Source organism: Annulohypoxylon maeteangense (assembly GCF_022496945.1).
Source record: "Annulohypoxylon maeteangense strain CBS 123835 unplaced genomic scaffold GGS22scaffold_20, whole genome shotgun sequence".
NCBI classification, from domain to species: domain Eukaryota; kingdom Fungi; phylum Ascomycota; class Sordariomycetes; order Xylariales; family Hypoxylaceae; genus Annulohypoxylon; species Annulohypoxylon maeteangense.
The window spans coordinates 656,752-679,127 of record NW_025953267.1 but is presented as its reverse complement, the minus strand read 5'-3'; the positions used below and the strand labels follow the sequence as shown (position 1 = coordinate 679,127).

General features: G+C 46.4%; 11 protein-coding genes across 11 annotated transcripts; 6 read left to right on the top strand and 5 right to left on the bottom strand.

Annotated features, from left to right (window-relative positions):
• Positions 1–945: 945 nt before the first annotated feature.
• GGS22DRAFT_192495 (uncharacterized protein) lies at positions 946–2,274 on the bottom strand (the record flags this gene model as incomplete). Its single annotated transcript, XM_047965273.1, has 1 exon — positions 946–2,274. One exon carries the CDS (start codon positions 2,272–2,274, stop codon positions 946–948), a length of 1,329 nt encoding a protein of 442 aa, XP_047815241.1.
• A 1,227-nt stretch (positions 2,275–3,501) lies between these two features.
• Positions 3,502–4,516, top strand: GGS22DRAFT_192494 (oxidoreductase; the record flags this gene model as incomplete). Its single annotated transcript, XM_047965272.1, has 3 exons — positions 3,502–3,940; positions 4,021–4,376; positions 4,472–4,516. 3 exons carry the CDS (start codon positions 3,502–3,504, stop codon positions 4,514–4,516), a joined length of 840 nt encoding a protein of 279 aa, XP_047815240.1.
• A 318-nt stretch (positions 4,517–4,834) lies between these two features.
• Positions 4,835–6,177, bottom strand: GGS22DRAFT_173110 (uncharacterized protein). The gene is made up of 5 exons (XM_047962875.1): positions 6,039–6,177; positions 5,612–5,965; positions 5,414–5,449; positions 5,214–5,352; positions 4,835–5,157 (listed from the first exon to the last, which is right to left on the bottom strand). The coding sequence occupies exons 1-5, from the start codon at positions 6,060–6,062 to the stop codon at positions 4,970–4,972; spliced, it is 741 nt and encodes a 246-aa protein (XP_047815239.1). The 5' UTR covers positions 6,063–6,177; the 3' UTR covers positions 4,835–4,969.
• Positions 6,178–6,746: 569 nt separating this feature from the next.
• Positions 6,747–8,951, bottom strand: GGS22DRAFT_197114 (arginine metabolism regulation protein II; the record flags this gene model as incomplete). The annotated part of the gene is made up of 2 exons (XM_047965937.1): positions 6,747–8,810; positions 8,901–8,951. 2 exons carry the CDS (start codon positions 8,949–8,951, stop codon positions 6,747–6,749), a joined length of 2,115 nt encoding a protein of 704 aa, XP_047815238.1.
• Positions 8,952–9,424: 473 nt separating this feature from the next.
• GGS22DRAFT_197109 (AAT family amino acid transporter) lies at positions 9,425–11,504 on the top strand (the record flags this gene model as incomplete). The annotated part of the gene is made up of 3 exons (XM_047965936.1): positions 9,425–9,852; positions 9,929–11,300; positions 11,464–11,504. Exons 1-3 carry the CDS (start codon positions 9,562–9,564, stop codon positions 11,502–11,504), a joined length of 1,704 nt encoding a protein of 567 aa, XP_047815237.1. The 5' UTR covers positions 9,425–9,561.
• Positions 11,505–12,035: 531 nt separating this feature from the next.
• GGS22DRAFT_173105 (putative oxidoreductase) lies at positions 12,036–13,099 on the top strand. Its single transcript, XM_047962873.1, has one exon. It carries the CDS (start codon positions 12,218–12,220, stop codon positions 13,031–13,033), a length of 816 nt encoding a protein of 271 aa, XP_047815236.1. The 5' UTR covers positions 12,036–12,217; the 3' UTR covers positions 13,034–13,099.
• A 753-nt stretch (positions 13,100–13,852) lies between these two features.
• On the top strand, positions 13,853–15,895 carry GGS22DRAFT_197106 (putative flavoprotein). Its single transcript, XM_047965935.1, has 2 exons — positions 13,853–15,633; positions 15,746–15,895. Exon 1 carries the CDS (start codon positions 13,960–13,962, stop codon positions 15,631–15,633), a length of 1,674 nt encoding a protein of 557 aa, XP_047815235.1. The 5' UTR covers positions 13,853–13,959; the 3' UTR covers positions 15,746–15,895.
• On the bottom strand, positions 15,809–16,571 carry GGS22DRAFT_173101 (Isochorismatase hydrolase). The gene is made up of 2 exons (XM_047962872.1): positions 16,087–16,571; positions 15,809–16,015 (listed from the first exon to the last, which is right to left on the bottom strand). Exons 1-2 carry the CDS (start codon positions 16,534–16,536, stop codon positions 15,884–15,886), a joined length of 582 nt encoding a protein of 193 aa, XP_047815234.1. The 5' UTR covers positions 16,537–16,571; the 3' UTR covers positions 15,809–15,883.
• An 839-nt stretch (positions 16,572–17,410) lies between these two features.
• Positions 17,411–18,785, top strand: GGS22DRAFT_173100 (NAD(P)-binding protein). The gene is made up of 3 exons (XM_047962871.1): positions 17,411–17,643; positions 17,732–18,151; positions 18,227–18,785. The coding sequence occupies exons 1-3, from the start codon at positions 17,608–17,610 to the stop codon at positions 18,668–18,670; spliced, it is 900 nt and encodes a 299-aa protein (XP_047815233.1). The 5' UTR covers positions 17,411–17,607; the 3' UTR covers positions 18,671–18,785.
• A 70-nt stretch (positions 18,786–18,855) lies between these two features.
• Positions 18,856–20,536, bottom strand: GGS22DRAFT_173097 (carbohydrate esterase family 15 protein). The gene has a single exon (XM_047962870.1). It carries the CDS (start codon positions 20,141–20,143, stop codon positions 18,953–18,955), a length of 1,191 nt encoding a protein of 396 aa, XP_047815232.1. The 5' UTR covers positions 20,144–20,536; the 3' UTR covers positions 18,856–18,952.
• An 869-nt stretch (positions 20,537–21,405) lies between these two features.
• Positions 21,406–22,186, top strand: GGS22DRAFT_192485 (glycoside hydrolase family 61 protein; the record flags this gene model as incomplete). Its single annotated transcript, XM_047965271.1, has 2 exons — positions 21,406–21,509; positions 21,598–22,186. 2 exons carry the CDS (start codon positions 21,406–21,408, stop codon positions 22,184–22,186), a joined length of 693 nt encoding a protein of 230 aa, XP_047815231.1.
• Positions 22,187–22,376: the final 190 nt, after the last annotated feature.

Genomic DNA, 22,376 nt, shown 5'->3' with positions numbered 1-22,376 from the left:
ACCCTAACCCTAACCCTAACCCTAACCCTAACCCTAACCCTAACCCTAACCCTAACCCTAACCCTAACCCTAACCCTAACCCTAACCCTAACCCTAACCCTAACCCTAACCCTAACCCTAACCCTAACCCTAACCCTAACCCTAACCCTAACCCTAACCCTAACCCTAACCCTAACCCTAACCCTAACCCTAACGCGCTAGTTGTTGCGCTGTATAGGCCGGAAAAACGCCGGCGACAGGTGTACATATTGTCTCATACAAACTGGGTGGAAGCTGAAGTCCTCCGATTTAAGCTTGTGAGGCTAATTCCTGGATTTGTATCTTTTCCCAGTATCGAATCTTTGATCAATTGTTGCGCAATCAAAACAGGTTCAAAAGTTCGATAATTACCACCATTCCATTGCTCTCGAATGGCGCAGTCTGCACCAGAATCAAATGGGGACTGAAGCGACGGGATGCGACTGAACTTGAAGCTGACTGAGATTGACTCGAATCTATCGAAGCACAGCCAGCTTTTTACCTCGAATCTTACAATCAGATTTGGATTTGAATATCTGCAAATGGGATAGAAGATACTTCAGATCGAGCGCTTTCGATTGAACCAGGTTTCGGAAGCTGAAACTTTGATCAGAAGGGAGAAAAGGACGTCGAAGTTGATCGAGTACAAAGTGGGATTTCAGTACAATCAGCAGTGGGTTCGAATCAGCGCGCGTACCAGCCAAAATGATACAGCGCAAGCAGTATTACTCTAAATATATTATCGAATTTTGTTAATTTATAGGTAAAAAAATACGTAATAAATAAATAAAAGTCCTTTATTAAAAATTTACTAAATATTTATGTAAATAATTACTAAATTAAAAAAGTATTATATCGTTAAGTACGAGAATATTATTATGTCATTAAAGTTACTGCCTTTTAACTCTTTCCCGTTTCAACGATTATTTACTTTTTTTCGTTCATCATTAGCCCATGGCGGATTTCCCATTCTCGGTAATCACTTGGGGACGTGACATAAATCCCACCTGCGGGGAGGCTCTGTCGACTCGGTACATATTCGCGGACATATAACGTAGCGATTGGGTCCACAATAGGGGGTACTGACTGAGGGCCACCAACACGAGAAAACACCATCTTCCCGGGGAACTGCCAACGATAATCGAGGCGGCGGGGCAAGGGAAACCACGGGATAGAGAAAACCGAGTTAGGATATCGAAGCACGACAAAGGGTACGACGAATTCTTCCCGCGCAGTATAGAAGCCGTTGGCATCCATATCATCCACCGTCTGCATGAAGCGTACGCTGTAGTTCAGCATCCCGAGTGAGCTGCCTACGTAGACATTGGCAATGAACTGGCGGCTGCGCCAGGTCCTTCTAGGATTGCTCCAACATTCGTCGTCAATGTCCGGGCAGCCGTCTCGGTGGGAATATTCTCCCATAACTACCCCCGTGTCGCGTGCGATGCTAATGGCACGATCCATCTTTGCCTCGTCGAGGCCGCTCTTAAGGAGGTCGCCCCAGATCATTCCATCAGAGTCTTTGGGGCCATCATCAAAGAGGAACCCTGCGTCTACGTACATCCACCGGTTAGAACCAAAGGGATTACGCATAACTGCGTCGTACATGATGAATGCCTTGGCGTTACAAACGGCACTGTGATGGGCACGGTTGTATCGGTCTACAGGTCTTAGCTCACCATCAGCATCGCTATAACCGTCAAACTCCCGGAAAAGTTTCGGCTGTTCATTTGCGAAGTTATCGCGCTGATAATCGTTCGTTGGTATGTCCCAAACAGTAGCATATGAGTCTACTATGTACCAATGCGGGTCTGGACGCATAGCGCGGATTGTTTCCGTAAGCTCGGGCGGAATATAGAGGATGGTTTGCTCTCCCATCTTAGCTATGCGTTCAATTCTCTTTAGGTAAGAGAGGCTCTGATGTATAGGTCTTGCATCATCTTGATCCGGGCGAGGATAAAAAATCAAGACCATAGTGGGTGCGTCCTGACGAATAGGTGGCACCTGTGGAGTAGTTCGGAATTGTGGCACTTCTTGTCCACCGGAAAGGGCATTTTGCCATTCTGCAGCCTGTCGGCCGTAGGGTAAAACAGGCGGCCTCAAGTACTCGCGTGGTGATCTTCCGCGAAAGCCGTCCCATGAGATGAGTGGCTCGTCAATTGGTGTCAAATCTTGAATGTGCTTCAACTTCTCTCGATATGAGGAAGCTTGATCGAAGCCATTTTCATACGTTCTAAATTCTGTTTCCGAAGACATGTTCAACTTAGTAGTTAGGTAAGAAGCCTGGAACAAGTATCTTTAGATGTTCCGTAGGAAGTCCTTATATTTATGTTGTTATACATTCTAGCGGCGTTTCCTTGTTCAATAACATGTCATTTATTTCCATTTAATCAGCTATATTCGAAAAAGGGATTGTGAGAGAACAAAGGAGGCTTTCGTAACAATTGCTGATCTTGTTAATTTAAACAGATAATAGTAAGTGAGTAACTACTCAGAGTTAGCTAAGGTTAGTGAGTCTTTACTTTTGGTCCACCTACAATCGCAACCGTTATTTTTAATTGACGTGTATAAAACATAAATCTCACATTAACCGTCTCCCGTCGTACATACCTGGCGGGGCCACACTGATGAATATTGTCACTCTAGGTCCCTGACTTTGGAAGACTAAACACCAGCACAAATTCACAGGACGGGACGGACTTGAGAGGTGACTCTCTCCATGACTCATTATGATAGAGAGTTGTTGAGGTTCAATGGTACAAAGAGACTTTTCAGGTATCCCGTTGAATTCCAGAGGGGAAAGTGACAACCACTCAGGCAGCGCCGTTAGAAAGTAAGCAGTTAGGTTCCAAGGTCAGCTTTTAAGTAACTAGGCGTATTGGAGACAATAGGTCTGAATTCCAAGTATATTACCTAATTACAAGGTATATAAACCTCCCAAGGAAAAATGGTTATCTACTATACAAGTTTCTGTCACAAAGAAATTGAAAGGAGATATTTTTTAACCTTACCTAGGTAAGTTCTTTCCTCTATGCTAGGCCGTCACTCATAACGCACCCCTCTAGTTAAAAGTGGACAAGACCCTCTTGGCGGATGGTTTTGGCAGGTTTGCGGAGATGAAGGCCGGGTGGCCGGGGTGTGAACTTGCGGAGTTTGTGGACCAGGTCCTAAATGTGCGGAGTTCTGAGACCGTCTGAGATGACTTTATACATGGTACCTGCTGCCGACAGGTGGAATTCTCAGAGGCAAACCGGACCAAATTTTATAGTACAATATTTTAAAGTCTCCGCCATGGTACCGATGTTTTCGGTTAAAGATGGTACCTAGGTAATAGTCAAATTTCTACATATCATCGGTTCTAATAGTATATTATATACCTATCTTCTCTCGCTATTATTATAACAAGTTCTTTTCTCGCCCCCTTATAAGATTCTGCTCTCATGTCCAACACGAAGTAATAGATCTCTAAATATTATATTAACCATGTCGGCCAAGAAATCGGTCCTTATCACGGGCTGTAGCGAGGGAGGTATAGGTTACGCGTTAGCTAAGGAGTTTCAAGCCAATGGCCTACGTGTTTTCGCTACTGCACGTTCGTTATCGAAGGTAGCCCCCCTCAAAGATCTCCCCAACGTCACAGTGCTGCCCCTAGATGTCACTTCGCCCGGGTCTATCACAGCTGTCGTGCCCATCGTCTCCGGCGCGACGGGGGGCAAGTTAGACTACCTTGTCAACAACTCTGGCCTGCAAGTCCTCAACCCGCTACTTGATTCCAACTTAAAACAGGCTAGGGATATGTTCGAAGTCAATTTGTTCGGGGCAATCGCTATGGTCCAAGCCTTCGCTCCTTTGCTTATCGCAGCCGAGGGTTGTGTCGTTAATATGACTTCTATCACCGCGTTGATGTCTCCACCTTGGATGGGTAAGTTATTAGTCTTCGCGAACTCCGCACACCCATGCATTCTAAATATTCTGCTGACTTAGACCTTTATCCGAAAACAGGGTTCTACGCTGGTTCTAAGTCTGCCTTCGTCACCGTCAGTGAGTGCCTGCGTCTAGAGCTACAGCCGCTTGGTGTACGTGTGGTCACCATCAACGTAGGTGCCGTAAAGACCAATATTTTTAACAATGCCCCTGCACACTACGAACTATCGCCTGGCTCAGTGTATGGTCCGATAGAAAAGCAGATAGGGGCAAGGGTGACAGGAAATGACGTCTCTGGTCAGAAAGACACCCCTGAAGTTTTTGCTCGCGTGCTTGTCGCTAGGGTTCTGGGTGGTGCAACTGGGAAAGTCTCATGCGGAAAGTTCTCGACCACTATTAGAGTTCTCACGACATATTTTCCGACATGGATCATTGTAAGTCCCTAAATTTTCTTGTTTCCTGTTTCGTTTACCTCCCTCTACTCCTCAACTTTATATTCTCAGCGACAGTTGCTAATTCAAGTTTTCAGGATCGTTTGAGCATTGTTAATACTGGACTCGATACGTGGAAATAGCTACGGAGATATATGTAGTATTTTCGTTCATTTACAGATTTCATGAAGGACATTGACTTTGGGGGCGTTAAAACGAGTTCTACCTTATTTAAATACCTTAAGTAACTACCTAGTGGTAGGTAATAATTAAGGAGGAATCAGAAACGAATTTACAAATGTTACATTCATTTTTAAAGACAAAGAAAATAAATAGCATTATCTTGCTTGCATATCGCTAGGTGCTCAGTGCATAATCGCAAGTGACAAATAATTAGGTAGGTAGGTAATTTATGTACCTACCTAAGTACCTATCTACTAAGTAAGTTAGTAGGTACCCGTGTAGCAGTATACCTAGTACTCAATCGAAAAATAGTAGTCCATCCACCACGTTATAGTGGATGGCCGCTGTCAGTCGGGAATTGGAGTTCACCGGGGCAGCTTACCACCTATTGTCAACTAAATCGGGTACAGACTTTAGCAGACCCACCCCCCGTCGACGTTGTAAACTGCTCCAGTTACGAATGAAGCCTCGTCGCTCAGCAAGAAAGCTATCACACGTGCTATCTCGTCTGGCTCAGCTCTTCGCTTCTGTGCCGTGTGCTGAAGATTGCGCTTCACAACTTCTAGATCTTCCCCATCCGAGAGTGGTGTTCTTACGGAACCTTTGCATCGTATTAAGCTTAATTCTCTCTCAAACACGTTAGTGTGACATACATACCTGGCGAGACACAGTTTATTCGGACATTTTGGTTTTCTTTTGCTGCCGTTCGCGTGAGTCCGATTACAGCAGCTTTGCTGGCGCAGTATGCAGCGTTCCCGGGAGCACCGAATTGACCGAAGACGCTTGCGGCGGAAACCTGTCCGAGATCAATACCAGGCGGACTGTCAAATTACGGCTAATGAGCGAGTATATCTTACGATACTACCTCCAGCTGTCATCGCCTTAATCTGAGCCTGCAGGTATAGTACCTAGTAGTCAGTAAATAATTCTAGCAATTCATCTTCCAGGCGGCATGGATGGACAAAACTCCAAATCGGTGGTTTGTAAGCCTCGGGAGGAGAAGGAAAAGGGGGGATAGGGAGGATGGTACAAGGGGATAAAAGTAATGCTCTCACTCGTAGACAGGCGAAAACTCCCCGCACGTTGACTGCAAAGGTAAAATCCCAATCTTCGTCCGTTGACTCGACCACTGGGACTGCGTGCTTAATGATGCCGGCCATATTGACAGCTCCGTCTAGTTTTCCCAACTTCTGAACCGTGATATCAATCCATGCGTCAACCGACCGACTATCTCGTACATCCACAACAGTGTACATGTGCTGTTTGTAGTCGTCATTTTCCGGTAATGACGCTGTTGCCTCTTTTACGGCGGCCTCGTTGATATCAGCGAGAGAAATTACCGCACCGCGAGAGGCAAGGAGTCTTGCGGTAGCAAGACCCATGCCAGATGCGGCGCCCGTAATAGCAATCTATATGAGATTAGGGGTTAAACTTTATACCAACTCATTTCCACGCTTGATGATGTACAATGAGGGTACGTACAATTTTACCATCAAACGCAGACATAGTTAAGTAGGTAGGTATCTATAAACGTCTCGTTTTCCCAGGGTCCAACTACCTAGTACCTAGTATCGGGTTGAGGTAAATGCGAAAATTTCGCTTGTTTAATTCGGTACCTAGTAGGTAGGTTATAGGAAGAGATATCCCTAAAATTGTCCGGAACATGCTCCTTATTTGATTTGGAATTTGAGATGCGGGGGTGATTCCATAAGTTCCTTTTAGTCAATACCATATGGATCTACTATTGAAATAGGCAAGTAATCCATTGTTATCTAGAAGAACGGACTAGATAGGTTAGACGAACCGCATGCTAGATGACCGCAATTGATAGTAATGTCCATGCGTGCGTAGGATGGTTCTTCCCCTTATAATTTGATACTACCTAGGTACCTACCTTCTTAATTCATCATTCACTATGATGCGGAGACCGTCAATGAAGCAAGTCGCTATAGGTAATTAGCTATGTACCTAGGTAGGTATATACCCGGTTACTACCTAGTAGAATGGTCTACCTTGCTCATAGCAACGACTAACATACCTAGGTACCTAATTGTAGAAGATGATTTAGAATGCTACCTCCATCATAGCCGTCACCAAGTTCTGTTGATTTAATATTGTGAAGTCAAACGGCCTCTTTATTCATTAGATAAACAGATAAAGAGTGCACATGGACATGAGGAAATTCTATTATTATCCAGGCTTGCGTTTAGCCATATCGATCCACGACACGCACGAGTTTCGAGAGCAGGGTTTTTCTCTCCAAGCTTCTCTAATGGTCTTCATCGTGACCGTAAATGTATCAAGGCCGCTACTACGCATGCACGTTTCAAACCAGTCCGAGAATGCGGTCTGCATTGTAGCGTCTTCAGTTTCGCAAGCAGCTATGAATGCCGGCCAGATGAGACTCAAAGAACCACCTGCGATCCCGGAACCATCACATTGATGGCGCGTGAGTGATTCAAGTACATTTGAGACCATGGGCTGAAGTAGCGCCGAATCTATGTCGTAAATGCGGCGGTAAAAGTAGATCGCCAACGCATTCTGTACCGCGCTAATTATGTTCGCGAGGTGGTCTACTTTCGCCATTTCTGAGTACTGAAGTTGAAAAGCTGAGGTACTCCCCTGCTCTCGATGTTGCTTTATGCAGTTCTCAAGATTCTTCGCACGACTTAAAAATTCGGCGATATCCGAGCCCGTTTGTGCGACGCCTTGCCCGACGCTGTCCTTCTCCTTCCCTAGCCGTATTATGCATGACAGTAGGTAGATCAACGGTTCGGGGACACCGTAGATCTCGGGATATAACGTGGCGGGCCACATCCCGGGCCGCTCAAGATGCAAGTCATTCTCTCCCTCTTCCCGAGTTTTCGATTTGAGCATCTCCTGAGCTAGATCACGCCATCGGGATACCTGGAAGGAAAGGCTATCCTGGCTGTAGACAATGGAATCACTTGATTCTATAGCTCTTTGAACTTCGTGCCGATGGGGATTATTGTTGCTGATGCATAGACTCTCGTAGAACACTCGTTGGAATGCGTAGCAGTGATGAAGCAAGCGTACTTTGCGCGACTTTTGACGACTTAAACCTCTGAGACGGATGAACTTTTCGGCCTCTACGAAATAAAAGTCAACGCGTTTTCGCCTCCCGGTAACGCTATATAGGTGAACGAGGGTAAGAAGAGCCATCAATATAGTCTTATACTTGGCCAATTTTGGTATATAATAAGCCGTCTCCAATGTTGCTCGGCAGTATTCGCGAGCTTTCCTTTCGTACACCTTTGCTCGTTCGAGCCATATCGACGACTGGTCCTGTGTCTTTCTTCCGAGGCTAGAGGCACTAATTGCCAAGGTACCGAAGAATATCGTCAAGCTCGCATAGGTTAGATTTTCACCCATTGTCAAGGCAGCCAGGCAGCTCTTAACGTGAGGGATGAATAGGGTATGCCACGGTGTCTTGGTATGGCCGAATGGGGTGATGAAGTTCACGATGTTGGAAGTGTAATGTTTGAGTAGAAACACGGCGTCCCCGGGGATTGGTGTGGGAACACCCATGAGTGCCGTCATAGGGTCGTAGGTGGTAAATGAATTGATGCCGAAGTCTATGGTACTAGACGAAAAACAGTCGCCGGACGATGACGATAGGTCTCCGAAGGCCCCCTGGCCGGTAATGCAGAGATGTGTATTTTTCACTTCAATCGTTGGTTCCATTTCGCGAAGCTCTTCTGAAGTTGCGTCCGCGTCAGTTATATCGGTGATATTGTAGATACTCGATGTAGGAGGTAAAAGTTCTTGTGTAGAGCTGTCAAAGATAGTATCCAAAAGATCAGATGACCAATCCTGGTTCATAGCAGGATCGTCGACCACTTCTTCTGGTGAATGCCTCGAATGCGGAATTTCGAGTTGGGTATGGCTTCTCTGAGTAAGGAAAGCCCGGAACACACCAAATGGCCCATCTAGCAGTTCGATAACCTCTCCGGGGGTGGCTTTCGCGCATTGTTCTTCTAGGTGCGAAAGCTGCGATGCTACTAAAGGTGGCGGTATGCTCGAAGTAAGCCGCCGGCTCATATCCCTACGTTCTGCCTCAGTGAAAAGAAGCCGCCGAAAGCGACCCCCTTTCCCAGTGATGTCGTCATCGCCGTCGTCGCCGTCGGATGCGAAAAATATGTTTTTCCCATAGCCTTGGCAAGTCAGACCTGTCGTCCTACAAAGAAGACAGAAAGGCCTAGCTTCGTCACATTTGACCCGTCGACTTCGGCACTAAGCTAATATTAGCTTGGTTTGAAAAGCGATCACACGATCGTAAAAAAATATGGGTTGGGGGTGAAAATTGGATGGGATAACACTCACAGTATCACAACCTCCGAATGATCGAATAGCGATACAGTCAGCCCCTGCCATAGCTGTCGGTTAGTCATATGTTTGAGAACTACATCGTCGAGGAAACTTTCCTCATGACAAGACAGTCCAACTGCTCGGGATCCGTGGGCTTTCTAAAGGGGACACGATGGCTCCAATGTGGGGCTTTCGGAACAGGAAAGTTTCCCCCAAGGTCTCTATTTAGTGTCTCTAATCGTTCTAACCCTTGGAAGGCTCCGTTTTACCCGATAAGGGGTTTTATAGGCTAGTATGGATGTCCGGAACATTACTTCGTATATCTACGGCTGGGGGTGATTGACTAACGTTAACTAACCAAGGTCGTGACCGGGCCGTTGCCAAGGACTATAGACGTAGATAATGCGTTTGGAGATATGACCGCTGTCGATATTAGTCACCTACCTAGGTACCCAGGTATAATTACGCGCAACTCTAGATGACATAAGAAACTTCATTCCATAAAGGCATAGCTGTGTGCTCTCAGATTTAGGCGACGTTAACAAGCACGACTGAAATATAAAGCGAACACATTTATAGATCTGATGTATCTCGACAAAGTTCATACCTATCTAGTACCTAGGTAGTATCTTCTATGCTTGCATTTTAACGACGGCCTCTATCCAACAAGCACGTCATGACAATGTCTCCCGGCGTTGAATATCAAGGTCAAGGCAAGGATGTCGAGAAGACGATCGCCCTCTCTCCGACACAGAGTGCCCGCGATGGGCAAGTTGTCGAGCCGCTCGGCACCAAGCGAGGCATTAAATCACGCCAAGCTCAGATGATAGCCATTGGAGGAAGCGTTGGGACGTCTCTCTTCATTGCCAGTGGTCAGGCTCTTGCTGTAGGGGGGCCGGCATTTCTTCTTGTGGCATATATCATCATGTCTCTTATGGTATACGGCATTGTTACAGCTGTCGTCGAGGTGAGTTAGGGAAAAGAGATTTCATCTCACAAGACCTGCGATGAGATGAAGGTGTACTGACTTCTGAGTTCGTTAGGTCGGTACTCATTTACCTCTTTCCGGAGCCTCGATGTCGATGCACTGCAGTCGTTACGTGTCGAAATCTCTAGGTGTCGCGCTCGGTTACCTTTATTTCTATTCATTCGGTATCCTTGCCGCCTACGAGATTACTGCAGGAACAATCCTCATCAATTACTGGCCAAACAACGTGCACGTTGCGGTTTGGATCACGATATTCATGGTACTCATCATCGGGCTCAACCTTTGTCCTGTCCATATCTACGCCGAAACCGAATTCTACTTCGCCGGCATCAAAGTTATCCTCATAATAGGTTTACTAATATTGTCACTCGTCTTGATGCTCGGTGGAGGTCCTTCCCATGATCGACTCGGTTTTCGCTACTGGTCTGATCCTGGAGCTGTTAATGCGTATATCGAACCCGGCTCGCGTGGTCGCCTTGTCGCTTTTATTTATGTTTGGATATTGTCCGGCTTCTCATTTTATTTCAGTCCTGAATTAATTATCGTCACGTCGGGAGAAATGAAGAACCCGCGGAAGAATCTCCCAATAGCGTCGCGGCAGTTCTTCTATCGCTTGATCTTCTTTTATGTCCTTGGCGCTGCCGCCATCGGGGCCATATGCGCCTCGAATTCTTCAGGGCTCGTCTCCGGGGCTGGGAATGCGAACGCGTCACCGTGGGTTATTGCTATTCGCAATGCGGGTATCGAGATACTCCCGTCTATTGTGAACGCAGGAATCCTCTCAAGTGCCTGCTCTGCCGGAAACTCGTATCTATTCATGTCGGGCCGTTCGTTGTATTCACTTGCGGTCTCCGGACATGCACCCCAGATATTCACCCGATGCAACCGCTGGGGTGTACCGATCTATGCTGTTCTCACGGCCTGCCTCTTTGTACCTTTGGCTTATATGGTTTGCAATTCAGGTACAGGAGTTGCGTTCAACTGGTTCATAAGTATCACGAACACTGCAGGATACACATCTTGGATTGTTTGCTGCGTCACCTTCCTGAGATTTCGCAAAGCATGCGATATTCAAGGCATCGCATCACCTTACAAGTCACGAGCCCAGCCGTTTGCGGCCTGGATCTGCATGATCCTCTTTGCGGTTTTGCTGTTGCTCAATGGTTTCACTGTTTTCCTTCCCGGAAAATGGTCTGTGAGCGGATTCTTGACATCATACATTGGAATTCCCATCTTCCTAGTCATCTGGCTTGGACACAAGCTTACTGCTGGTCGAAATGACCCATGGATGTATAGTCCACAGGACGTCGATTTAACTTCAGGTTTAAGTGTGGTTGAAGCAGATGTATCACAGGGCCAAGCAGATGAAGCGATGAATTCAGCTGGAGTTGGCCTGATCAAGAAGTTAAAGAATCGGTTCATCTCAGGTAGGCAAGGGTAGAATTTACCTAACAAACATTACAAGGTACCTAACTTTATAAACACAAAGAGGAGATTGTAACATAGAAAGATATTTACATGATATCAATTATAGTCTCATGTTTGATTACCTAGCAAATTCAATCTTGACATTATACTGGGACATGGCAGTTCATATTAGCGACAGCGACGAGGTGGCGTACGCTTCTTGAATTAGCGTTGTTCGTAGGTACCTACAATACCTACCTACCTACCTAGTAGTACCTAGGTATGTTACAGTACCTCATTAGATGCCTGTGAGATTCATTGTGGGCTTGGATAGGTACCAAGTGCCCCGCGTACAGTCGCTAACTGCTGTCTACTACGTACTAGGTAGGTACCTAGTAGGTAACTAGGTATCCAATGAATCCACGAATTGAGATACTTTCCAATAAAACGTAGCGTATCGTGCTAAATAAATATCTAGGAAAAAAGTCAATCAAGTATCTACCTAGGTAGGCATGTTAGTGATGACTGATTAAGGTCTGGGAGGCGATAAAGCAACTCCTAGGCGATATCGATCCAAGCTAGAGGAATCCGAGGAAACTTTCCTCTTATAATGAATGATAAGCAGATACTCAATTAGTTAGGTAATGATGCAGTTTACTATCCAGAAGAATAGGTAGAACGGGGTCAGCCGGGGTCTAGTCGTGTGTGGGGTGCTCGTATCTCATACTCTTGCGACGCTCTCTTATTTCCTTGGGGTTTTTACTTCAAATCATCTATATTAATGCGAACCTTAGGTATCAATTCTATTTTTCTCGCGTTAGTATCTTAGACAAGACTAAAGTACATATTCCTCCTCCATAAGAATTGCTCTTAACTCTTACCTATCTAATTGTCTAGTCCCCTCTCTCGCCACCCGACCCCGGCAACGATCTCTATAATGGATGTCCCAGGTTTTGCTTTGGTAACTGGGGCGGCTTCAGGAATAGGTAGAGCATGCGCAAACACATTTGCTCGGGATGGTGCTGCCGGAGTTGCCCTGTTTGATATCAATCTCGAATCCCTGTTAGCGGTCAAAGCAGAGATAGAAGAGAAGCAACACAACTCCGGGGGCAATACTTGTCGTATTGTGATACACCAAGTCGATATATCGAATGAGGATCAAGTCAATCAATCCGTTAAGGCGGTCGTCGAAGAATTTGGACGGTTAGACTACGTCGCGAACGCCGCAGGCATTGCCATGAAGCATGAAGGTGGTGCCGCATTTGCGCGTCTCGACGACTGGCAGCGCATTCTAAATATCAATCTTACGGGATCTCTCATCATATTAAAGGCAGTGGCCCAGATCATGTTGAAGCAAGAACCGATCCTATCGTCCATTGATCGACGTCCGTTGCAAAGAGGCTCGATTGTACTCTTTGGATCCATTCAATCCGTCGCTGGCATTCCTTTGTCAACTGCTTATGCCGCCTCGAAGGCTGGAGTTTTGGGACTGACTCGGTCTGCCTCTGAGGATTACGCAAAAGACGGGTTAAGGATTAATGCAGTATGCCCAGGATATACCGAGACGCCTTTGACGACGAAGAATCCGGGGGTTTTCAAGGCGATGGAAGAAAGGGTGATGACGGCGGTGCCGATGATGCGGGTGGGAAAGCCTCAAGAAATTGCTGATGGCGTTGTTTATCTTGCAGGTGGTAGGAGTTCTTTCGTTACAGGCACCGCGCTTATGGTTGACGGTGGATATACTGAAAGGTGAAGTGGATATATAGTAGTAGATAGATGCCTAGCACCTATAGGTTTCGACACATGTTTAATTATTTAGATTCAAAAGATAATATATACTGGATAGCATTGTCAGATCCATACCGATCTAATGATTACCTACTAGGTACCTGGCTATTAGTTGTCCCGTACATAAGAATACCTACCTAGTAAGTACCTACTAGGTATTTTGATGGCAGTATCATCATGTCTACTAGATACATACGTACGTACCCAGTACTCTGCCATGTCCGAGACCTTTGAATCATATAACCCAGCGCCCAGGTAGGTAGCGGAAATTTTGTTAGTACCCATGTAATTATTTCAACTTCCCTAGTACATATAAGAGGGTAAGAACTCTAACCTATTAAGGCTTGGTCAATCGAGCAAGTATAGTGGGGTATGCGGGGAAGCCCCACTTGATAATCGAGAAGAGGGAGGGGAAACAGATGAGGAAAGTAATCCCTGACCTCACGCACTCGCGAATCTTACTTAGGTAACGAGAGATAGGTATATCAATACTTATCTTTCTACGGGTAATACATTCCTATATAGAAACTCGCTTGATAAGATTCACTCTAACGACCGATCACGAGAGTAAGGCCATTACCACATTATCAATGCTCAAGGAAGGGCTCGGCTCTTAGCAATTCGCGGAACAAGATGATGGCAATGGAAACCCATATTGACGAAACAGGCAATTCGAGGCCTTGGGAACTCTCAAAGTGTTACGACGTGGACTACGAGAGATCATCGGAAATACCACCACATATTTCATATTTATCTCTTGAATTAACCAGTTGTTTTGTTACGAATCTTTTAGAATCCGAATAATTATTGACGACTTTATTTATATACTTGTCACTAAATAATGTTCTCCGATTGACTACCTACTTACCTACTTAGTACATAATAGTCATCATGGGGTCGATAAATCAGCTTAGGGCTGAATATGATGTATTAATCATTGGCGCTGGGCTTTCGGGTATCTGCGCTCTTCATCACATCCGGGACCGTTTCCCGTCTTGGAGAGTCAAAGTTCTTGAGGCTAGCTCGGGAGTGGGTGGCACCTGGTACATCAACCAGTATCCAGGTGCTCGGGTTGATACGGAGTCTCTAACATACCAATTCTCTTGGGATAAGGAACTCTTGCAAGAGTGGTATTGGAAGGAGACCTTCTCAACGCAACCAGACGTATTGAGATATATACAGCGTGTGTGTGAAAAACACGATCTCTACAAAGACATCCAGCTAGACACCACAATTAAATCCGCGGAATGGCTTGATGGCTCTAATACGTGGCATTTCACCGATAGCCTCGGGTGTGAGTATGGCGCTCGGTTTTTCGTCAGCTGCCTAGGCTTCCTGTCCCTACCCACTCTTCCGGCGATTCCAGGAATCGAGCACTTCAGAGGCCAGGCATTCCACACCTCGGCGTGGCCAAGAGAACTTGATGTCAAGCGAGATCTTGACGGAAAGAAAGTTGGTGTGATCGGAACTGGTGCTACAGGGATACAGACTATCACTGCAATCGCCAAGGCATCCAATTTCGATTCTTTGACGGTATTCCAACGGACTGCAAATTGGTCGGCCCCGCTTCGGAACACAGAGATCTCACCAGAGCAGATGAAGAAGCACGCTCAGGAATACGACTCTATTTTTGGCCAATGTGCAAAGACATCTTCGGGATTCTTATATCAAGCAGACCCTCGAAAGTCGTGTGATGTAACTCAAGAAGAACGTCTTGCACTATGGGAGAAACTATACAATGAACAGGGATTCGGTAAATGGCTAGGCGTTTTCAAGGATACATACACTGATCGTGAAGCCAACGACATGTACTCGGAGTTTATGGCGGCAAAGATTAGGGCACGCGTTAATGACTCTGAAGTGGCAGATTCCCTCATACCTAAAAATCATGGTTTCGGAATGCGACGTGTGCCCCTAGAGAGCGGATACTTCGAGGTGTACAACCAACCTAATATCAAACTGGTAGACTTGAGAAAGACGCCAATCAGGAGAGTAGATGCAACAACAATCGACACTGAAGATGGCAAGAAGCACGATCTCGATGTCCTCATATTTGCAACTGGGTTTAATGCTATCACAGGGTCCTTCAGCGCTATCGACTTTCACGGCAAGCACAATCGTCCGCTGCTGGGCTATAGCGACTCGGATAAGAGTAGTCGGGCTATATGGGTCGATCACAAACCCAAAACGTTCCTCGGAATAATGGCTCCAGATATGCCCAACATGTTTATGGTGCTTGGGCCGCACCAGCCTTTTGGCAACGGTACGCGGAGCCTTGAGAATGCCGTCAATGTCGTATGCGATATACTCCAGCATATACTCGATCACAATTATACATTCGTCGAACCAAAGCCGGAGTCTGTTGAGTCGTGGGGTGAACATGTCGTGAACTGTAGCAAAGGGTTGTTAGGAAACGAGGTAGATAGTTGGATGACAGGTGTCAATACCAACGTAAAGGGTAAGCAAGAAAGAAGCATTGCAAGATATGTTGGCAATGTTGTTGAATATAGGAAAAGATGTTCGGATTGCGCTAAATCGGGATGGAAGGAGTTAAGTTTCGCCTAGATTGTATTTTGTTGGCGTTAATTGTTAAAACTCAATCTAGGGGGGACCTACCTGGTAGAATGTAGATAGTTTAACATTATAGGTACTTAGTTACTAACTAGAGTAGTTCCACTCACTAAGCCTGAAATTAGTCACCGACTCCTGATTGGTGGATTGTCTTAAATATCGACGAAAAGGGAATCTCTGGCATTTGTATGATAGGCTTGTCCCTTTGAACATACTCGCCTAAACCTACTAGGCTGCTAGGTACCTAGGATATAGGTACAAAACACTTAACGGCGTCTGCTGTAGTCACAATATCCCCGAAAGCAAAGCTAAATCCTTCCAATCCTACCTCGTGTTGAGCCTTGTTTGCACTACCACAAGCATCTTGGACAAGCCACTGCATTGTATCATTATATCAATCAGTAATTACCTAGTAATCATTGATAATAGTAGTTCAGTAGAGCTCACCGTTTCCCAGCCTCGATTGAATGCCCCACGCGCCGTCGTATCGACACAACAGTCAGTCATGCAACCGCAAACTACCACTCTCTCCACCTTCATACTCTTCAAACGCTCGTCCAGATCAGTATTGATGAATGCATCATATGTGTTCTTCCTCACAATCTGAACATCGAATTCTTCCTTCATTAGGTCTTTAATTGGTGCCTGCAATTCCCAATCTTTTGAGCCTAAATGAATACTTCCATCCACTCCCCATTTTTGAACAAGTTGACTGAGATAAGGCGGTCCTAACAAGTCGGCTTCATCATGTCCATGTTGAGTGAATATGACAGGGAGGTTAATTAAGTTGAAGTGGCGAATTAGAGTCTGAACTTGCGGAAGGGCACCTTCGGTCATGGTGGTAAAGAAGTTCTGCATGTCAATGACAAGCAAAGCCGATTTAATTGAGGAAGCCATGATCGCAGTTTTGATAGCAGCTTTCTGGGTTATTTTCCGAAGAATTTACTGTTGTTGATCTGGAACGGAGATCTTGCCGACGCCTTAAGTAATTTGATGATAAGTATATGACGTAATCGATACGTCACAATTGGTAGGTACCTAGGTATGTACCTACCCACCTATGTATGATCTCCTGGGCATTGCTAAGAGGTACCTACCTAGTACCTACTAGGTATTGACACCTGAAATGGTTTATTAATATAATTCCTAATAGACGCATGTTTTTAATCGTGAAACAAGGTAGGTACTTAATTATGCTAATGATAATAAAATGTAAAAAATATTAACGCAAAGGTCTAGGTACAAAATTTCGCATCGTGATTTAAAAGTGGCTCAACCCCTAAAACCCAGTGGATCACTGTTATATCTCCAGCCATTAAAGTAGGTATTTAGTGGTTGCTTACCTGGTATGAATATAGCTAATACGCGAAATCTTTTACCTACCTTAGGTACCTAGGTAGGTAGGTATCAAATGATGATATCACTAGTAAGGTATGTAGGTATTGCAAAGGTTACAAGGTAGCCGCGCTGTAATTAGGTACCTGTGAAATATGAATACCAACATTGGGACAAAGGGCAACTAAGTAATATAGATAAAATACCTAGGCAAGTTAATCATGTCCCAGGGCACGTGAAATTACGAATATCCTCCCCCTTATGAGGTCAACTCCTTCGTCCAATTATGTGTATTATCCCAGGAATTAAATGGCGTGATATTGCTAATCTCTTGTCACTTTTTATAGAACTGTATCTATTCGCTATTATATCAATGCGTCACCTCGTTAGATCGTGTGTAATGGCTTCTTCTGGTAGTCGCAATTTTACCAGCTGCAACCTAATTGACATGATGGATCAACATATCACCATCCGATCCCCGCTTGGAGGCCGGCTGATATTTAAATAGGCATTGTAGACCCGGCAATTGGCTTGTCGTAGTCAATTCGAAAAAGCTACTAATACATTCGCAGGCGGCCTTGACGCTGCGAATGATTACCAGCAAGTACCTACCTTTCAAGTTAAAAGGGCACCATGACAAATTCAATCAAAAACGTGGTTGTCGTTGGGGTTAGTAAAGTTTTTCCCAAGTTACCGATAATAAATTTTCAATAGGTGCCTAGCTAGTTATTCAACATTTGCTAATATTATGGCTTAGGCTTCAGGTAACGTTGGAAAGGAAGTTGCTCGGGAACTAATCAAAGCCGGATTCAATGTGACTATATTCACCCGCCAAGATTCAACAGCTACATTTCCGGAGAACGCCACGGTGAAGAAGGTCGATTATCAATCAGTCGAATCGCTGGCCTCCTCGCTCGAAGGTCAAGATGCACTAGTATCTACTATTGCGACCGTGGCAGTTGGTAGCCAGAAAGCACTTGTCGATGCCGCCATCGCGGCCAAGGTGAAGCGATTCATTTCGTCAGAGTTTGGCATAAATACGCGAACCGTCGGTGATTCTGCGATCGGTAAAATTCTCCAAGGTAAAATCAAGGTGCTCGATTATATCATCGAAAAGTCGGAAGAGAACCCATGGTTCACGTGGAACGGCGTGTCAAGTGGTTTATTTTTCGACTGGGTACGCACGCACACCAAATAACCTTGTAAGACGATGACAAGATATTGATAACACTAACAAGGACATCATGCACAGGGACTCCGAGTAGGATCCCTTGGATTCAACAAAGACACAAAGTCTGCAGTTATCTACGACTCTGGCAACGAGCCCGTTCAGGGGTCAAACCTGGCATTTATCGGCAGGGCCGTCGTCGCCATCTTATCTCAACCTCAAAAGACAGCTAATCAGTATCTTTCCATTGCATCATTCAACCCCTCCCAGAACCAGATCCTAGAGATCCTGGAAAATGAAACAGGCGAGAAGTGGAAGATAGAGCACGCCAGTACTGCCGAGCAGGAAAAGATCGGGCTAGAGAAGCTTGGCAAGGGAGATTTCAGCGCCTTCTCTAATCTTCTACGGAAGCATGTTTACGCTGACGGGGCCAATAATGCAGTCAAGGGAGAAAACAGCGCGAATGGGTTTCTAGGGCTTCAAGACGACGATCTAGCCACCACTCTCAATGAGTGGCTGCGTACATAGGTACCTAGTACCTAGTAGTTAAGCAAGGCATATATGACATTGTGGATTTTCGGTACCTATCTCAGGTACGATGCCTACTAGGTACCTAGTAGACAATGAAGCTTACACATTTACGAATACCTCTGATTCATTATTCACGTATATACAGTATTTTACACGTATGGGTATTTTGTGGCCGATGTCGATCCCCTTCAACTACCAGACTTGATATTGAGCAGTGTAGAATACATCTATATACAGGAGCATTCTTCGCAGTTTCCCAATTCCTTATATTTCCTCCGCTTAAGCGAGACTTGGGATCTCCCAAGGAGCCCAGTCGGCGATAGTTACGCTTGCGCTGCTCTTCTCGACCTCGGGAGGCGCCGTCGTGCCAGCGAGGAGGAAGTAATTGATGTAGGCGGTGAGCTCGGACTGCTGCGAAGATGGGAATTGACAGTGACCGTGGCCTCCGACGAGGGAGAAGCCCATGTTGGTAGGTACGCCGAGGCCCTTGTAGATGAGACGTCCAGCCTTCATGCAGCCAGTCGTGCTGACGGGGCCCAGCCAGTCGATGTCATTCTCGAACGATAGTAGACCACGTGGTGCGACGAGAGCAGCCAACATGTGATGGTCCTCGGGCATGGTGCTGGTCTTAGACGTGTAGGCGTCGAGGTTCTTGCTGAACCACACGTTCTCTCCGACGATCTCGCCGGCGGTTTGGATGTTCTTACCCTTGCTGTGCTCGTCGTCGGAAATACGCCAGCAGGCAGCACCACCAGACCCGGACTCCTGGGGGAGGGTGAGCGCGATTCGGTTAGCGAGGGCGCCGACGACGAAAGCGCCCTTTCCATTACGAGAGCATCCGGTAGTTCCGAGCCTCTTGGGGTCGATGCCGGACGCCTCGGCGCCGACCTGCTCGAGACCGTCGATAACACGGTCGACACCCCAGGCCCACGCGGTTAGGGCGCCGGCGGAGTGGGTGTTGCCGAAGAGGGTGTAGAACGCGCCCTGGCCTCGGGAGCTCCCGGAAGCCTGCGAGGCGAACTGGTCGTTGTTGAAGCCGACCGTTCCCACCGTACCCGGAATCGGAAGCGAAGAGCCTCCAATGGTGACGATAGCAGGTCCCGGGCTAGTGCTAGGCTTGCGGATCGAAGCGTTGATCGTAACGGACTTTGAGCCGACAGTGACCTTGACTGCTAGAGTGGTACCCGACAGCGATGCCTCCACTTTGTCGGGGGGCGGAGGGTAGGCGCCTAACTCGTACTGTTGAAGAAGCTTGCTGATCTCTTGCTGGCGGCAGTCCCAGTCGGCCTTGCTCGCGACCTTCTTTCCGTCCTCGAAGGTGAATGGATCTGGAAGCTTGGCATAGTTCACAGCTGGGTAGGTGTCCTTGAGCGAGCAGTCAGTGGTGTTCTGGCGCTGGTAAAGTTCGGCGAACGGTAACGCATAGGCCGTGGAGCCCAGTAAGAGGGCGGAAGTCAGGTGGCGCATCATTTTCGGACGCAGTAAGATCAGCAATAGGTGAAGGAGAAGGTTTCTAAAAAGTGGTATGCTTCGATGGTTAGTAAAAGGGGGGTGAGGGGTATGGATGCAATCCTTATATGTCGCTTGGACAGGGCTAGGTGGTTACGGAATAGACGATACTCGTTTCCTACTATAACCTCGTCAATTTCCGGCTGATTTTTGTTGCCTGAACTGGGGTCGCTTGGAATCTCCCCATTTCCAAGTTGATAGAGGGGTCCGCCCTCAAACCCAGCTTCAGACAGCTCCAGCCAAGCTTCGAGGTCGAGGGTAATAAAAGGACTTTGGACACACCTGCTCTGGGCGGCTCGAAAGTAGTGGCGCGTTTAAGCTTCCCTGTTGCGCGTGGCAAGACTTAATTATGGTGGGGGATTGTTTGGCATTAGAGCCTTAACAACTCGAAATGTGGAGGGATTGGACAATATGGCTAATATCATCAAGGTGGGTATGGGAGCTCTATTTTGAGGTAACATTAATTTGATCACCGTCAATGTGCCAAAAAAGGACACCCTTGTCAAGCACAATTCGTACAGGATAGCTCTACTAGTCTTCGTATATCTACGGGTGAGGGTGAGAGTGTTGTTAATGTTGTAGATTGATCTCTTTTGCCGAGGTTCATGTATAGGTATCTTATAATTATTGAACTCCCAAAATGTGGCAGGTACTTAGGTAGGTACCTAGTGCTGATACTTTCAAGCCATTTAGTATATCAAATTGATTCTTGTCCCTGCATGTCGTTCCTTCGCCTCTTGAATTATTTTAGAAATTTGATGGCTAATATGTTTTCTCACGGCTAGAACAGGAATCGGAAAACAGGTGAAAAGCAATGTCAGACCGTAACTTTCTTCAAGGGTGGATAATTTCCATGTTCCTATTCTTAGACTTGGATTTTACGAAAACCGAAGATCCGAAGTCGACAGCCCTGCAAATAGCCGGACGGTTGGGGTAGCATCGAATTTCTACCTATATAGACGCTCCGAATTACCGCACGTGGTTAAAGCGCCTCACAACTGAGTCCACGAATCATGTTAGGTCTGTCCGGAGAATCCGCCCCTACTTCCAAGAGGGATCAAGGACCACCAGTAAGTGCGGCGAACTTCCCCAGGTTCTTGGCAGCCGGTAGTTGCTGTGGTAGGCCCCCGTAAATTTCCCAACTTGCGACGAGGCCATAATGATACTGTTTCAGACGTCCATTTCATCGCATGTGCCTCGTTGCCTGTAATATATATCTTGAAATGGCGATTGTCTGTGCAATAACAGCCCTGGTGCTGTTAACGAGCTCGGTCGCTGCTCACGGAGGTCTCACAAACTACACCGTTGGCGATACGTGGTATAGGGGGTAAGTCCTCAGGTTATTAAAATACCAAATCGACTAGCCCGCTTTGTTTCAAAATATAGCGGACATGTCACTAAAATAAAGCCTACAGATACAATCCAGATGACCCTTTGGCAGAACAGGAAGGTCAGCCTTGGATGATACAGAGAGTGTGGGCGAGCATTGACCCTATTTTCTTCGTGAACGATACTGGTCTTGCGTGCAACAATCCGGGCACGGCGCCACCATCGTACATCCCTATCGCAGCTGGGGACAATATAACAGCTGTGTATTGGTATTGGCTACATCCCTATGGGCCGATGTCCGTATGGCTCGCCGACTGCGGCGCGTCCTGTGAAGATGTAAACGTGAACGACTTGAGCTTTTTTAAAATATGGGAAGCGGGATTGCTTGAGGGTACCATTATAGAAGGCATCTGGTATCAAAAGAAGTTCCAGAATTGGGATGGCTCCCCAGACTTATGGCCTGTCACGATTCCGTCTACCATAAAACCAGGACTGTATATCATCAGGCATGAAATACTGAGTATCCACATCGAGAACAGGCCCCAATTCTACCCCGAGTGCGCACACTTGAATATCACAGGTACCGGAACAGCCGTGCCATCACCGGAGTACTTCGCTAAGTTTCCTGGATCCTATAAGGAGGACGGTATGTATCTTCACACTCAGACCATTTGATTTGGCTAAAGGAGTTGTAAATACAGATCCGTCGATTCGAATCGATATCTATTCAGATGAGATAAAGACATCAACAGTGAGGTTCCTTCAGTCCGATCATGTGGTCCTAGCTTAACGCGTTGTGCAGAATTACACCATCCCGGGTCCGCCACTATGGGATGGGTGAGCCTTTAAAGAATCCTCCAGGCTA